The following is a 14,978-nucleotide window of genomic DNA, read 5'->3' as shown; positions in this document are numbered from 1 at the left end:
TTACTCACTGCCAGGCCTGACCCACACCAAGGACAGAACTGACCACACACACACAGACGGTAGATGTCAGTGACACTCAGGTGAGGGTGTAAAGGAAATGGAACTTTGTGTGCTATTGGCAGGCACATCACTCACTGTTCAGTTATACATAAATATAGTATGATGCTTCTTCAAAACTTTTTTAAGTTTTCATATGCTTTAGAAGCTTGGCTTTTGAGCAAAGATTGAAAAGAATTGACAGAAGAGACTAGAACAGAAACCTGTAACCTGTGCTCACCGCAGTGTCAGTCACAACAGGTAAAAGGTGAGAACAGCCTAAGTCACATTCCAGTTGTGAATGGATAAACAAAATGTGTTCTGTTCACACAATAGTGTGTTGGCTTAGGCTTAAAAAGGAAGTCATTTTTTTTTCTACTTTTTGTTTATTTTTGTAACTATATTTTAATTATATTTCTTCTTTCCCTTTCCTCCTTCCAGACCTTCCCACATATCCCTCCCCACTCTTCTACAAGCTGATGGCCTCGTTTTTTCAGTTGCTATTATGTACACATACATATTTGTACATACATGCATATTCCTAAATGTTACCTGTTGAGTCCCTACAATGTTACTTATATGTATAGGAAGTATTTTTGACATAGTACAACCTGGAGAAAGTTCGGACCAACCAGGGCTGCATAAGGACCCTGTCAGAAAGGCCAGGGAGAGCAGTACACATGTGTAACCCCAGGCCCTGGCACGTGTAGGCAGGAGGATCACCAATTCACAGTCAGCCACCACTCCCGTGTCTTGTCTTTAAGGCTGGTGTGGGCTACAAGAGGTACTGTCTTAGACAAAACTGTCCCCAAAGTAGTTTCTGCTTTATAAATTGAGTCAGGTTCTGGAAATTATACAACATGAGTATAAAACAGAGACTTCAATTTAGTTACACTCTGAGTTTTGCTTTCTGTATATCATAGTGTCACAATTAGATAGATTAGTTTTGCTTTAAAATGTGGTCTCCCATCATAGGTCAAATGGTCTGTAACTAGATATATAGACCAAGCTGGCCTGGAACTTGATCATCTTTTCCCCTCCCAAGCACTGAATTTACAGGTATACATCGCCATGCTCAGTTCCATTACAGTTTTAAAAAAGAAAAATGTCTGCCAGGCACACGGTACATGTCTGTCATCCCAGCACTTGAGGATGGAGGCAGGTTAATCATGAGTTCAGTGTTAACCTGGATTACACAAAGATGCTCTCTGAAAACAAACCAAAAAACCATAAATGGGAGAGAAAGAAAAAAACTTTACTTAATTGGGGTTGATGGTTTAAAAAACGGGGCATGGCATCATTTCTAGCCCATAAGTCAAAATAGAGTGGGGTGGTAGTGGTGCACGCCTTTAATCCCAGTACTTGGGAAGCAGAGGCAGGCAGATTTCTGAGTTTGAGGCCAGCCTGGTCTACAGAGTGAGTTCCAGGACAGTCAGGACTACAGAGTTAACCTTGTCTCAAACAAACAAAAAAGAAAGTGTCTGCTAGCTGAGATGTTGTCTGGGCATTAGTTTGCCAGCCATGACCTAGAGTTAGGGCAGTGGAGAAACTGTCTCACATACAGTGCGTCCCGTGCTTGCTCCTTACCCCGGCTGTCTTCTCAGGGACTGTGCAGTCTCGTCCCCACCCCCATATGCTCTACTAATCTTACCAATTCTTCTCCCTTCTTCCAGTGACCTCTTCCATCCCAATGTTTGACCTCCAGGACGGTGGACGGAAAATATGTCCACGGTGTAATGCTCAGTTCCGAGTTACTGAAGCTTTGAGAGGTCACATGTGTGTAAGTGACACCATGCATGATAAAAGCCAGCTTAAGTGGCTTCTTCCTCCTCTTCTAATACTGGGATCATGAAAAGCAGATGCTTAAACTGGTTTGGAAACTTTTATAAAAGCTTTTGTTTCTTTTGTTCTGTTGTAGAATAGGGCTATATTAACTGGGACTGTGATAAAATACAAATAAAGACTGCTGAAAGGGGATTGGGCCCTTACTGTGTTCTATACTAGATCTGATCTCATAGGACAGCAAGTTTGTTAGGTAAGACCCCAAAGGATGTTTATATCCTCAGCTCCATTTTAACTCTGTCATTGGGAGTATGAAAACCTGTTACCTTGTTGCGGCTTTATTTGTAGTCTTGCAGTTTTCTAGTATCAGTCCAAATGGAGCAGTTCAAACTTGTTTCTCTAGAAGGCTCAGAGTCAAGTGATGCTAGTACAAGGCTCAAGACAGCAGGAGAGGATCGGGGAAAGCGTGTTGAAAAGAGGAGCATAAACTCTGGGGTTACTGAAGGAAATGAGATTAAAGCTGCATAAAGATTATCTTAAAGCCAGCTCAGCCGTGCTGACAAATGCCTGCAGTCCCAGCTACCCCACAGGCTGAGGCAGAGGATTTTCTGAACCCAGCGGGCTAGTCTGAACAGCTTAAATAAGAGCCCAGTGTCCAAAAACATGTCCTTTATTACCTACATTAACAAAGCATTCCAAGGGACTATAGGTGACATGATGTTAGCTCATCTAATTCCTGGGAAAGGGAATGATGATATCTTTTCTTTTACAGTACTGCTGCCCTGAAATGGTTGAATACCAAAAGAAAGGCAAGTCCCTTGATGCAGAGCCCAGTGTCCCAGCGGCAGCGAAGCCCGCGTCCCCTGAGAAGACAGCCCCTGTTGCTTCCACACCCTCCTCCACACCCATTCCTGCTCTCTCGCCGCCTGCCAGAGGTCCAGAGCCCCATGAGAATGCTGCGGATGCCGTCCAGACCAAGCTCATCATGCTAGTCGATGATTTCTACTACGGTCGGGATGGCGGCAAAGCAGCCCAGCTCACGAGCTTTCCTAAGGTCGCCACATCTTTCCGATGCCCTCACTGTACTAAGAGGCTAAAGAACAACATTAGGTAAGCCTGGAACAGCCCTAAAGTTTACCCTGCACAGAAGTTCACAAGCACCGGGTAGTGGTGGTGCACGCCTGTGATCCCAACACTCTGGGAGGCAGAGGCAGGCGGATTTCTGAGTTCGAGGACAGCCAGGGCTATACAGAGAAACCCTGTCTCGAAAAACCGGAAAAAAAAAAGTTCACAAGTATTCTTACTGCATAGTTAATTTTTACTTTTAGGAAATATTAACTATGATGCAGTCTTTCTTTCTTTTTTTTTTTTTTAAATCTTTATTTTGAAATGAGTTTTTCTCTGTATAGTATTGGCTGTCCTGGAACTCACTGTGTAGATCAGGCTGGTCTCAAACTCAAGAGATCTGTCTTCTGAATGCTGAGACTAAAGGCATTTGCCATCACCACCTGACTTAAGATAGTCTTGTTAGAATTTATAGTGGGCAATACTGTTGAATTATTTCATTATGGTAATAAGAGAAATCTTTACGTTTAAATAAGGAACACAAGTCTTCTTGAACAAAGTATTCTTTTAGTTTCAAGAACTTGTTTTCTGGGGACTGGACAGATGGATCAACAGTTAAGAGCACTGTATTCTTCTGGAGGAGCCAGGTTCAGTTTCCAGCACCCACATGGCAGCTCAGAACTGTCCATAGCTGCCAGATCTGACACCATCACATAAATAGATGTGGATGGGTGGACGGACGGACGGATGGACGGACAGATGGATGGATGGATGGAGATGGAAGCAGAACTCTAATGCATATAAAGTAAAAATAAATTAAGAAGAAAGTACCTATTAATATGGAGCTGGGGAAAGGGCACAGAAGTTAAAAGTACATTCTGTTCTTATAGAAGACCTGAGTTCAAGTCCCAGCATCCATATTAGGTGGCTCACAAATTGTGTGTAACTCCAGCTGTGGCCTCCTTTAGCACTTGTATGAATGAGCACATATTGTATATGCAGACACACCTAAATGCACAGAACTTGTAAAGGACCATCTTTCTGGGCTCAGAAAAAGACTCCCAAGTGAGGAAGTTGGAGTTGGGGAGGCAATCTTTGTTCATAACTGCATCACATCTCTTATGGACTGCTGACTTAGTTTCCTGTTCTTCTCTTTGTGCTGTGCTACAGATTCATGAACCACATGAAGCACCACGTAGAACTTGATCAACAGAACGGTGAGGTGGATGGCCACACCATCTGCCAGCACTGTTACCGCCAGTTCTCCACCCCCTTCCAGCTCCAGTGCCACTTGGAAAATGTTCATAGCCCCTATGAATCTACTAGTAAGTTTGAAAACTCAAACTCCAGCAGAGGGGTGGGATCTAGGTTTTCTTCATAAATGGCACTACAGAGAGCTCATTTTATCCAGATAATAGTGTTAGAGGACTACTTTTCTCTTTTTCTAACAAGCATGATTTTAAAGTACTTTGCTATTAAGTTGGTGTTGTCTGTGAATTAATAGGTGGTGAGCTAGAATGTTAGATACATATCTTACAAAACAGGAACAACAGCCAATACTTAGAATAACGGAAGTCATCTGATTAAAACATGCACTTGTTTGTTTATTTGTTTGAGACATGGAGTTTCTCTGTTTGTAGCCCTAGCTATTCTGGACTCACTTTGTAATCCAGACTGGCCCCAGACTCACAGAGATCTACCTGCCTCTGTCTCCTGAGTGCTGGATGAAACATAAGTTTCTATTGAGTTGACAATTTGAAATGTGAGCCCAGTGTTCAGATTTCATCCTTTCTTTTCTTTCTTTTTTTTTTAATAAATATTTTTATTTTCTATATTCTTTGTGATTTCATTCTTTCTTGTTTGTTTGTTTGGGTTTTTTTGTTTTTTTTTTTTTTTTGAGACAGAGTTTTTCTGTGTAGTCCTGGCAGTTCTGGAACTTACTCTGTAGATCAGGCTGGGCTGAAACTCAGAGATCTGCCTGCCTCTGTATCCTAGTCCATTCGCCACTCCCAGCCCCCATGCTGCGATTAAAGGCATGCACCAACTCTGCCCTGCTTCAGAATTCTGGAGCAGGAGTTAAAAGATGCTTGTGAGCTGCCCAGTGTGACTGCTGGGAACTGTACTCCAGTTCTTTGTAAAAGCAGTAAATACTTTAACCACTGAGGTATTTTTCCCTTTCTGTTCAGAATATTTCTAATGTCCTTAAAAGGATTGTCAGTTTTGTAGAAAATACAAATTATCTTAAATATAGGAGCTTACATAATTATAGTGTGTAGAACAATATTATGTTAGTTTTACAGAATCATTCCTGTAATCCTAGCACTTGAAGGCAGAAGTAAGAAGGCCACTTAGTTCAAGGCAAGCCTGGGCTACATAATAAGATCCTGTCTCACATTAAGATATTACAAACATGCCTTACATGATAGCCATTGTGGGTAAGATCTTTACAATAAGGGAAAAGATTTTATGGCCATGTTTCACAAAATGTGGTGATAAACTTTAGTTTTAAATACAGGAGAGAGAAAAATTCAAACCATTGTCTAAGAAATACTTAAAAACTTTAAGTCTATAATACCCATATTTGCAGAAACTTGAAAGACCAGTGAACAAAGGAAAACATCTCTTTTTTATAAATAAATAAATATATATATCTTTTGCTAGCCATCCTTTATAATTCAAAATATGAAGCAATTCAAAATTTTACCAAAGATTTAGAATTGTATCCTTTTAATCAAGCTTGACAAGTTGGCCAATTTCTGAGTATAATTATCTTGAATCTGTTCATACAGAAAGAAAAATGACATTTATAACAGAGTAATAACATCTGTTCATCTGGGCATGGTGACACACACCATTAGCACCAGCACTTGGGAGGCAGGGCCACAATGATAGGAGTTCCAGCTTATCTGTTATACATAGGAGTTCAGGCCATATAGAGCTGTGGAGTAAGACCCTGTCACAAAAACAAAAGAGCAAACATCTTGTCAGCCATTTCAGAAAAAAATTCTTCCTTGTACTTCATAGACAGTCAGTGGATATTTATGAATTATTTATAAATGAAAATCTTTGTTCCCAGGTCTAGTCTTAAACTCATAGCATTTTGAGAGAACTCACTCAGCAGTGACAGATCTGTGCTGTAGATGTATTGTAGCTGATGAGCAGCAGTCAGTTGAAGGGCTTCTACCATGTGCTTGTCTATCATAACAGAGGTGACACAGTTCTAGGTCACAGTGGGTGTGACTTAGAGAAGTAAGAGATAGGAAATGGTCAGAAGGAGTGTGCAATTTCAAGTTAGGAGCAAAGATGGAATGTCTGATTTAAAATGCAGATAGATAGTTTACAGACTTCTAGACTAGAACTTTGTTAAAAGGCTGACTTAGAGACAGGAATATTAGTTGTCATCGGCAACACAAGTGTTAGAACAGTACCAGATGTGATGTGTTGGTGTGATGTGTTGGTAGGCCCTAAGGGACAGAAGAGTTCTCACATCTAAATGCATGCCTCAGTTACTTTTCTTCTTCCAGCCAAGTGCAAGATCTGTGAGTGGGCCTTTGAAAGCGAGCCCTTGTTTCTCCAGCACATGAAGGACACGCACAAGCCTGGAGAAATGCCTTATGTTTGTCAGGTAATGCCTTTTTCTCCAGGGCATTTTAGCCATTTTGTTTTCAAATTGATTGTAAAGAATCCACTAGTGGATATTCCTAAATACCCACTGTACACCTTCCATTTCGGTACTCTGAAGAGGTAAGGGAAGAGTATAGCACAGCCCTTGCAGTTAGACGATGACACCCGGACAGGGGACTCATGTGTATACCAAGAGTCTGTCTCCAGAGCTTCCCTCTCAGGGTAGAGGATGCTTTTATTTCTTAGAGAATATGGGTTGTTCTCAGATTCCTCTGCCCTTCACTGTTTCCCTCACAGCTGAACTTAACCATCTACATGGTTAAGATCTACATAGATCTCCATTGCAAAACCAGAACAATAATACCTGTGCATTTAAGAATACTCCTGGGTACCTTTGTTGTTGTCTCTCTTTATGGCTTCGGCTGTTCAGTCTTACCCTGATTTTCCTTCCTGAATAACTCAGGTGTGTCAGTATCGCTCCTCCCTCTACTCTGAGGTCGATGTCCATTTTCGGATGATCCATGAAGATACTCGGCATCTGCTCTGCCCGTATTGCCTAAAAGTCTTCAAAAATGGCAATGCCTTCCAGCAACACTACATGAGGCACCAGGTATCAGGCACAAGCAATTTGAAGTTTTAGATCCTAGGGACAGGGTTGAGATAGATAAATAATGTTGGTAAAGAAGATAATATTGTGTTAGCAAACTTTCATTTCCTGTTTCTTGCTACACACTAGGTTTAGATGTTCGAAGTTTAGCATTAAAGGAAAATAGACAAAAACAAACAAACATTATGAGGGCTTTGCTACTTAGGGGAAGATACAGAGGAGCATCTCCCCATTCTGGGAGCTGAAGGCTCGCCCAGGAAGAACTGCTGTTCCAGGTCCGAAGGATGAATGATGGTGGGCGGTAAAATAGGACAGAGAAGTAGTGTACCTGAGATAGAAAGTAAGCCCTGGTGTGTAGGGAGGAGAGAGGTGTCCAGAGCAGATGGTAGGGAGCAGGGTTCATGTTGGAAGCTGGCGCTGGTAGCTTATGGATATTCTCTTAGGCTAGGAAGAGGACTCAAGTTCTGGGGTGATAGGCTCAAGATTTTACACTGCCAGCACTAAGTAAACTACTGTGGCAGAGATAGAGCAGAGGGAGATTAGCCAAAGCTGTAATCAGGTAGGAGACAGGGTTGTTGTTGCTTTTGAAGTAAAGAAAAGGGATGGAGTCAAGAGGCAGCGCTAAGATTATATACATTTATGATGCAGAGGTGGCTTAGGTGACTTAGCAAGGGAATGAGTGTGGCTCCTGAAACAAGCGCTGTAGGGAGAGATGCATTGGAGCCCCTTCCCCCATAACCCACCTCCTTGAAAAGGGGCGGAAAGCACCAATAGGAAGGGGAGTACTGCCTTTTGTCTGTCGTCTTTAAAGGGGTGTGGCTGGGACGTCTTGGTGATAGGGTGCTGTCTAACATAAGGTAGGCCTCAGCCTTGACGTCTTGGTGATAGGGTGCTGTCTAACATAAGGTAGGCCTCAGCCTTGATGTCTTGGTGATAGGGTGCTGTCTAACATAAGGTAGGCCTCAGCCTTGACGTCTTGGTGATAGGGTGCTGTCTAACATAAGGTAGGCCTCAGCGGTTTGCTGATATGGCTAGCACCACTAGAGAAGAAAGAAACCAAAGACAGCTTTGCTCTGTGATTGTTCATATACATAGTCAGTGAAAAGATGCTGGACCTGTCTGTGGAAATGAACCAACAACCAAGAATTACAGGCAAACCTAGAATGTAAAGGGAACAGAATGAGGGAGTCTGAGTTGTTCTTTTGTTTACTTGGCAACGTATATATTTTTGTGTGCTTTAAAAATCAAAAAGAATGTTCAGGAATAGGTAGTACTGTCTGCCTAGATGACCTAGGCAAGCAGGTGTATGTCACCGTGGCCCATGTGCTCCACGTCAAGGAGGGGTGGCTGAGAACCTGTGTCCTGGCCTTCACTTTGTCAAGGTGTGAGATGCCAGTTCTCAGTGATAGGCTTTCTTAGTCTTGAATGGTTCTGTTCTTATTCTTATTAAATTTTCAATAGAAAGAAGGAAGAATGGTGTTGATTTTGATTTAGTAGAAACCTTTTTGGTCTTTTTTTAAAAAATTATTTATGTTTTATATATATGAGTACACTATTGCTCTCTTCAGACACACCAGAAGAGAGCATCAGATCCTATTACAGATGTTTGTGAGTCACCATGTGGTTGCTGGGAATTAAACTCAGGACCTCTGGAAGAGCAGTCAGTGCTCTTTACCACTGAGCCATCTCTCCAGTCCCTAGTGGAAACCTTTAAGTGATTCTTGTCTGTTTTGCTTTTCTCCACTTCAGAAGAGAAATGTTTATCACTGTAACAAATGCCGGCTGCAGTTTCTCTTTGCCAAGGACAAAATTGAACACAAGCTTCAGCACCACAAAACCTTCCGTAAGCCTAAGCAGCTGGAGGGCCTGAAGCCAGGCACCAAGGTGAGTGTGCCACAGTTGCTGTCGTGGGCTCAGGGATGGGAAGAGTAGAGATGGACAGAAGTGAGAGGCTTCCTGCCAGTGCCATCTAACTGTTCTTCCCTTGATTCTCAGGTGACAATCCGGGCTTCCCGGGGGCAGCCGAGAACTGTTCCTGTGTCTTCAAATGATACCCCTTCTGGCACCTTGCAGGAGGCGGCACCACTGACCTCTGCTGACCCACTGCCTGTCTTCCTTTATCCCCCTGTCCAACGCAGTGTCCAGAAGAGAGCTGTTAGGAAAATGTCAGTGCCTCCTTCTAAATGCTAGGCGGGTGGGGACTGTCTGGGCAGGGTATTTCCTAATAGCCAAGAAAATCAGATAACAATCTTTTTCAGGGTCAAAATCTTAAGATTTGGTGCTACCTGAGGGAGTAATGCCATTTTTGTTTTTTACAGGAGCGTCATGGGCCGACAGACATGCCTGGAGTGCAGCTTTGAGATCCCAGATTTCCCTAATCATTTCCCTACCTATGTGCACTGTTCTCTCTGCCGCTACAGCACCTGCTGCTCTCGAGCATATGCCAATCACATGATCAAGTAAGTCACAAGAAACAGGACTTCTAGTTTGGAGTCCAAAACTCATTTAATTCCCTCCCGTTTCTCCTCCTCCTCCTCTTCCTCCTCTTCTCTTCTCATTTCTTCTTCTTTTCTTCTTCTTCCTTACAGTGTACTTACATATAATAAATAAATCTTCAAAAAGATATTAAAACAATTTTTTAAAAGATTTATTTATTTTATGTGTATGAGCACACTGTTGCTGTCTTCAGACATACCAGAAGAGGGCATCAGCTTCCATTACAGATGGTTGTGAGCCACAGTGTGGTTGCTGGGAATTGAACTCAGGACCTCTGGAAGAACAGTCAGTGCTCTTAACCACTGAGCCATCTCCCCAGCCCTCTTCCCTTCCATTTCTATTTTGTTTCTTTCTTTAACTTTAAGGCTGTCTGTGCATCTCTTCTTGGAAGGTGAAGAGCAAACCGTACTCAGTTGGCGTTTTTAGTCTGCTCCACATAACCCCAGGGTCTGCCTACTGCAGTGTAGCCGGAGTTGTATGGGAGCTTGTTAGAAATGCTGATCCTGTTTATATCTTCCATCCTCTCATATATCAGCTCCCAATAGCAGTTCCTTCTCTCCCTTAGTTTTCCCCCAACACCTCCCTCACCTTAGGAAAGAGCAGTCCTCCTGCGACTCCATTCTTAGGCCCGGACTAAAGCGTGAATTGGAATTGATCCTCCACTTACTTTGTGTTTGCATTGAAGTCTGAGAACCTGATGGCCAGACTGGTGTGGACTGAGAAGGCATCTCTCTGGTTGGACATTGTCATTGATTGTAACTCTCTGCGTCTTTGTCTTTCTCAGCAATCATGTTCCACGGAAGAGTCCCAAGTATTTGGCTTTATTTAAAAATTCTGTAAGGTAATAAAACACTTTTTGGTGGTCGGTTGTTAATAATAATATCAAGTCTTTTATTATGTAAAGTGGTTTTGTGACTCCCATATTAAGCCTCAGAGTTGAACTCTTCTCTCCTCCCACAGTGGGATCAAGCTGGCCTGCACCTCGTGCACCTTTGCTACCTCCGTGGGGGACGCCATGGCCAAGCATTTAGTGTTCAACCCCTCCCACAGATCCAGCAACATCTTACCACGGGGTGAGTGGGGGAATGATGTCATCTGTTAGAGCAAGGAGGAGCGTCTTTCTCGGGCCTCACTCATTCACGGATTAGATGCACACTATCGCAGACTATACCCTAACCTGGGCAGGCTGGCTGCAGGGGGAGCCAACCTTATGTGGGTAGTTGAAATCTCAAGATAAGTCTAAGCTTTCCCTTTTCCCCAGTGAGCTAACCATTTCCTTCTATCTCATTTTCCCAGGGCTCAGTTGGATGTCTCCCTGCAGGTAATGTTCATTCCATGTACTCTGCACAATGTCTGCTCGCCTACTACTGCGATGTAAGTCCTGTCGTGTAACTGACATTTCTGCTCTCTGTGTCCCATGTCCACTCCTTTAGGCCTGGCCAGACTCCTGAGCAAGTGTTTGACCGGAGCATGAAGAACACCTATCTTCCACCTCCCCTCCTCCCTAACAAAGCTGCCACTGTGAAGCCTGTGGGAGCCAGCGCAGCAGAGCCTCAAGAGCTGGCAGGTCCTGTGCTCCAGGCACTTCCGTCACCAGCCTCAACTGCAACCCCACCAGCAACCCCCACTCACCCGCAGCCCTCGGCCCTGCCACCCTTGGCCACAGAGGGGACTGAGTGTCTGAATGTCGATGAACAGGAAGAGGGAAGCCCCGTCACCCAGGAACCTGAGCCAGCATCAGGTGGCGGAGGTGGCAGTGGGGTTGGCAAGAAAGAGCAGCTGTCGGTGAAGAAGCTGCGGGTGGTACTGTTCGCCCTGTGCTGCAACACTGAGCAGGCGGCTGAACACTTCCGGAACCCCCAGCGGCGGATACGCCGTTGGCTTCGACGCTTCCAGGCCTCTCAGGGAGAGAACTTAGAGGGCAAATATCTCAGCTTCGAGGCAGAAGAAAAACTGGCTGAATGGGTGCTGATCCAGAGAGAGCAACAGCTCCCGGTAAATGAAGAGACCTTGTTTCAGAAGGCCACCAAAATCGGACGCTCTTTGGAAGGGGGATTTAAGATCTCCTATGAGTGGGCTGTGCGCTTCATGCTCCGGCACCACCTCACTCCCCACGCCCGGCGAGCGGTGGCCCACACATTGCCGAAGCATGTGGCCGAAAATGCCAGGCTCTTCATTGAGTTTGTGCAGCGGCAGATTCATAATCAGGACTTACCTTTGTCTATGATTGTGGCTGTCGACGAGATCTCTCTGTTCCTGGACACAGAGGTGCTGAGCAGTGATGACCGGAAGGAGAACGCTCTGCAGACAGTGGGCACAGGGGAGCCGTGGTGTGATGTCGTGCTGGCTATCCTAGCAGATGGCACTGTCCTCCCCACCCTGGTTTTCTTCCGAGGACAAGCAAATCGGCTCGCTAATGTGCCAGACTCTATATTACTAGAGGCCAAAGACAGTGGCTACAGTGATGACGAAATCATGGAGCTTTGGTCAGCCCGTGTATGGAAGAAGCACACAGCTTGTCAGCACAGCAAAAGCATGCTGGTGATGGACTGTCATCGCACTCACTTGTCAGAAGAGGTGCTGGCCCTGCTCAGTGCCTCTAGCACTTTGCCTGCGGTAGTCCCTGCAGGCTGTAGCTCTAAAATCCAGCCGCTAGACGTATGCATCAAACGAACTGTTAAGAACTTCCTGCACAAAAAGTGGAAGGAACAGGCTCGGGAAATGGCAGATGCTGCTTGTGATTCCGATGTCTTGCTTCAGCTGGTGTTGGTCTGGCTGAGTGAGGTGCTGGGTGTCATTGGGGACTCCCCAGAGCTAGTTCAGCGGTCCTTCCTTGTGGCTAGTGTTCTGCCAGGTCCTGATGGCAACATTAACTCACCCACACGTAACGCCGACATGCAGGAGGAGCTCATTGCCTCCCTAGAGGAGCAGCTGAAGCTAACTGGAGAACAGTCTGAGGAGCACTCCGCTTCCGCCCCCCGACACAGGTCATCTCCGGAAGAGACCGTTGAGCCTGAAAGCCTTCACCAGCTTTTTGAGGGGGAAAGTGAGACGGAGTCTTTCTATGGTTTTGAGGAAGCTGACCTAGATCTGATGGAGATTTAGGTGCTGAGGCTGTGAAAAGTATCTGGAGTTGGGTAGGAAAGTTGAGGGAGGTTAGAGGGGCTTAGACGAGATGGGTACCAGTGGGGTACTTGGTTTATAGTTTCAATTTTATGCCACCACTCCCAACATTGACTCTTCCTGTGAATTTGTGGGTTATTAGGAACACCAGTAGTGATCAGTTCTGAGCCAAGGAGCTGGCCCATTGGTTGCTCCTGCTAAAAACATGGTTTTGTGACCCTTTTTTTCTTCTTTAATTTAAATCACTGTGTTTGCTATTTTTCTGACAATATCTAGGAAAACAATCCTTTGTGGACAGATATTAAGTTGTTTTGTTTCCCCTTTTACCTCAATTGTACCATAGTATTTCTGGTTTTGTTTGTTTTAATGTGTGGCCAATGTCTTTGGGCATGATACTATCTAATCATTGTTAACCTGAAAACTTTGCTGCAGATGGAAAGACTATGTAGCTCACAAACTGACTTATTACATATGTGGATACGTTTTTTTCATTGTGGTCTTAACACTTTTATATAAAAATGAAAATGAAAAATGAATCCCACTGAACTCTTTCCTTCTCCACTCCCCTCCCTCTCCAGAGGTGTTGGTTTCTTCAGCAGCTCTATATACTGTGGCTTTAAAAAGTGCATGAACCATCTTGAAACATCCAGAATGGATAGAGTTTTCTGTCCTCACCACCCTCCACCAAAATATAACATATTTTTTTGCACTTGTGACCCTCGACCCTTTTCCCGATTTTTCACACCATTCTTCACTCTGAACAAAGGAGCACATCTGTCCCTTGCAAGCAAGAGGTACTAAGTGAGGTGACCAGTGTTCAGGGGGAAGCCATTCCTAGTCTGTCTTCAACAAGCCCCCGTGTAGCCCTGCTCTTTTGGACTCTGTCCTGTTAGACAGCACACCTGCTCCTCCTGGGTGTAACTGCATATGTGAAGTGTTGAGCTAAAGACAGACTGCTTGAACTCCTGCGTACACGTGGCTTTCCTGTTCTCTCATATTCAGAGAAGAAGCGGCTATGAGAAGCATAGAGGTGCGCACAGAGACCTGAATCTTTATTTTTCACTGCCAAACTTCAAGGAAAAATTTTCTACGGTTTGCATGAGGGATTTTTTTTTTTTAAAAGAAAATATGTACTCATGGTGATAAACCAAAATGTACTGTACCATAGAGGAGCGCAAACACCAAGTCTACCTTTCCCGCAGCCACGCCGGTCTTGTCCATCCGGAGGCATTCAGAGTTTCCTCCTGTGAGCAAGGAGGCGGCCTGCGCACGTGTACGTCACCTTTGCAGTGTACATAGTGAGGCGTTTAATAAATGAGAGGAAATGGATTTATAAACCTTTTTCTATGTGTCCCTGTCAATAGGCTCTCATAGACTGGGAGATACTGAAGACGTGCCCAACTGGGGCACAGGCGTGTGGCCTCTGTGACCACCAGTCCTTTCCCTGCAGATTTTGTCTTTTTAACTCCCAGCACACTATAACATAGTGAACAGGACCGATCCCAGAAGTTTGGCCAGCTCTGAACCCATGGCGTTGGAGATCTGAACTGAGGACCCACCTGGGCTGTTCCCCAGCTTTTTGTGCAATGCCATTTTATTGGTGACGGACTACACTTGAAAGCCAACCTTCTGCCTTTGAGAAAGCTGGAGAACTGTAAATGGTCACTTCACTCTACAGCCTAATCCTCTTTGGTCGTCTCTGCAGCAGCCACAGCCTTAGCAGAGCTGGGTTCCTGGCCCTCTGCACATTGACTTTGGATGGGTAATTTTTTTTTTTTTTTTTTTTTTAAATATCATGGTAACCGTGAATCGGCTGGGTTTTGGCAAGCAAGTTGTCTTTGTGGACTCTGCCTGCATGGCTTAGTAGTAGAAGGAATTTTTTTTTTTTGGTTCTGTTTTTTATAATTCAGTTTAATCAATAAACATGTATTTATTGACAACTTTCTGTGTTAAGTATATCAGAGTTCCCAATTGAGCGCCCAACATTTTCTTTGTGTGAACTTGTATGTGGCTGGCTGTGCCATGCTGGATAGCATCATGCAGAAGACCCATGCATGATTGTCATTTTTAAAAATCAATGTTCAATGGGACGGTGGTGGTACACACCTTTAATCCTAGCACTCGGGAGGCAGAGACAGGTATATCTTTGAGTTTGAGACTAGCCTGATTGTAAAGAGTTCCAGGGCAGCCAAATGAGAAATCCTGTCTTGAAAAATACCAAAATACAAAAATAAATCGGGGTTTA

The 14,978-nt window shown here is 44.3% G+C and overlaps 1 protein-coding gene across 8 annotated transcripts in view; it reads left to right on the top strand.

Annotated features, from left to right (window-relative positions):
* Pogz (pogo transposable element derived with ZNF domain) overlaps positions 1-14,518 on the top strand; it is a 58,140-nt gene extending 43,622 nt beyond the window's left edge. For all 8 annotated transcript variants that reach the window (XM_052179845.1, XM_052179852.1, XM_052179849.1 and 5 more), the window contains 12 exons: positions 1,710-1,816; positions 2,591-2,928; positions 4,054-4,208; positions 6,408-6,508; positions 6,971-7,117; positions 8,864-8,998; positions 9,110-9,279; positions 9,433-9,573; positions 10,395-10,451; positions 10,571-10,683; positions 10,907-10,931; positions 11,044-14,518. In XM_052179845.1, the coding sequence (XP_052035805.1) occupies positions 1,710-1,816; positions 2,591-2,928; positions 4,054-4,208; positions 6,408-6,508; positions 6,971-7,117; positions 8,864-8,998; positions 9,110-9,279; positions 9,433-9,573; positions 10,395-10,451; positions 10,571-10,683; positions 10,907-10,931; positions 11,044-12,715 (3,161 nt within the window). In that variant the 3' untranslated portion in view covers positions 12,716-14,518. The remainder of the gene's footprint in view (positions 1-1,709; positions 1,817-2,590; positions 2,929-4,053; positions 4,209-6,407; positions 6,509-6,970; positions 7,118-8,863; positions 8,999-9,109; positions 9,280-9,432; positions 9,574-10,394; positions 10,452-10,570; positions 10,684-10,906; positions 10,932-11,043) is intronic.
* The last annotated feature ends 460 nt before the right edge of the window (positions 14,519-14,978 follow it).

This window comes from Apodemus sylvaticus, chromosome 4 (genome assembly GCF_947179515.1).
Source record: "Apodemus sylvaticus chromosome 4, mApoSyl1.1, whole genome shotgun sequence".
Classification (NCBI taxonomy): Eukaryota; Metazoa; Chordata; class Mammalia; order Rodentia; family Muridae; genus Apodemus; species Apodemus sylvaticus.
The sequence above is the reverse complement of the archived record's forward strand: the minus strand, read 5'-3'. Positions and strand labels throughout refer to the sequence as shown.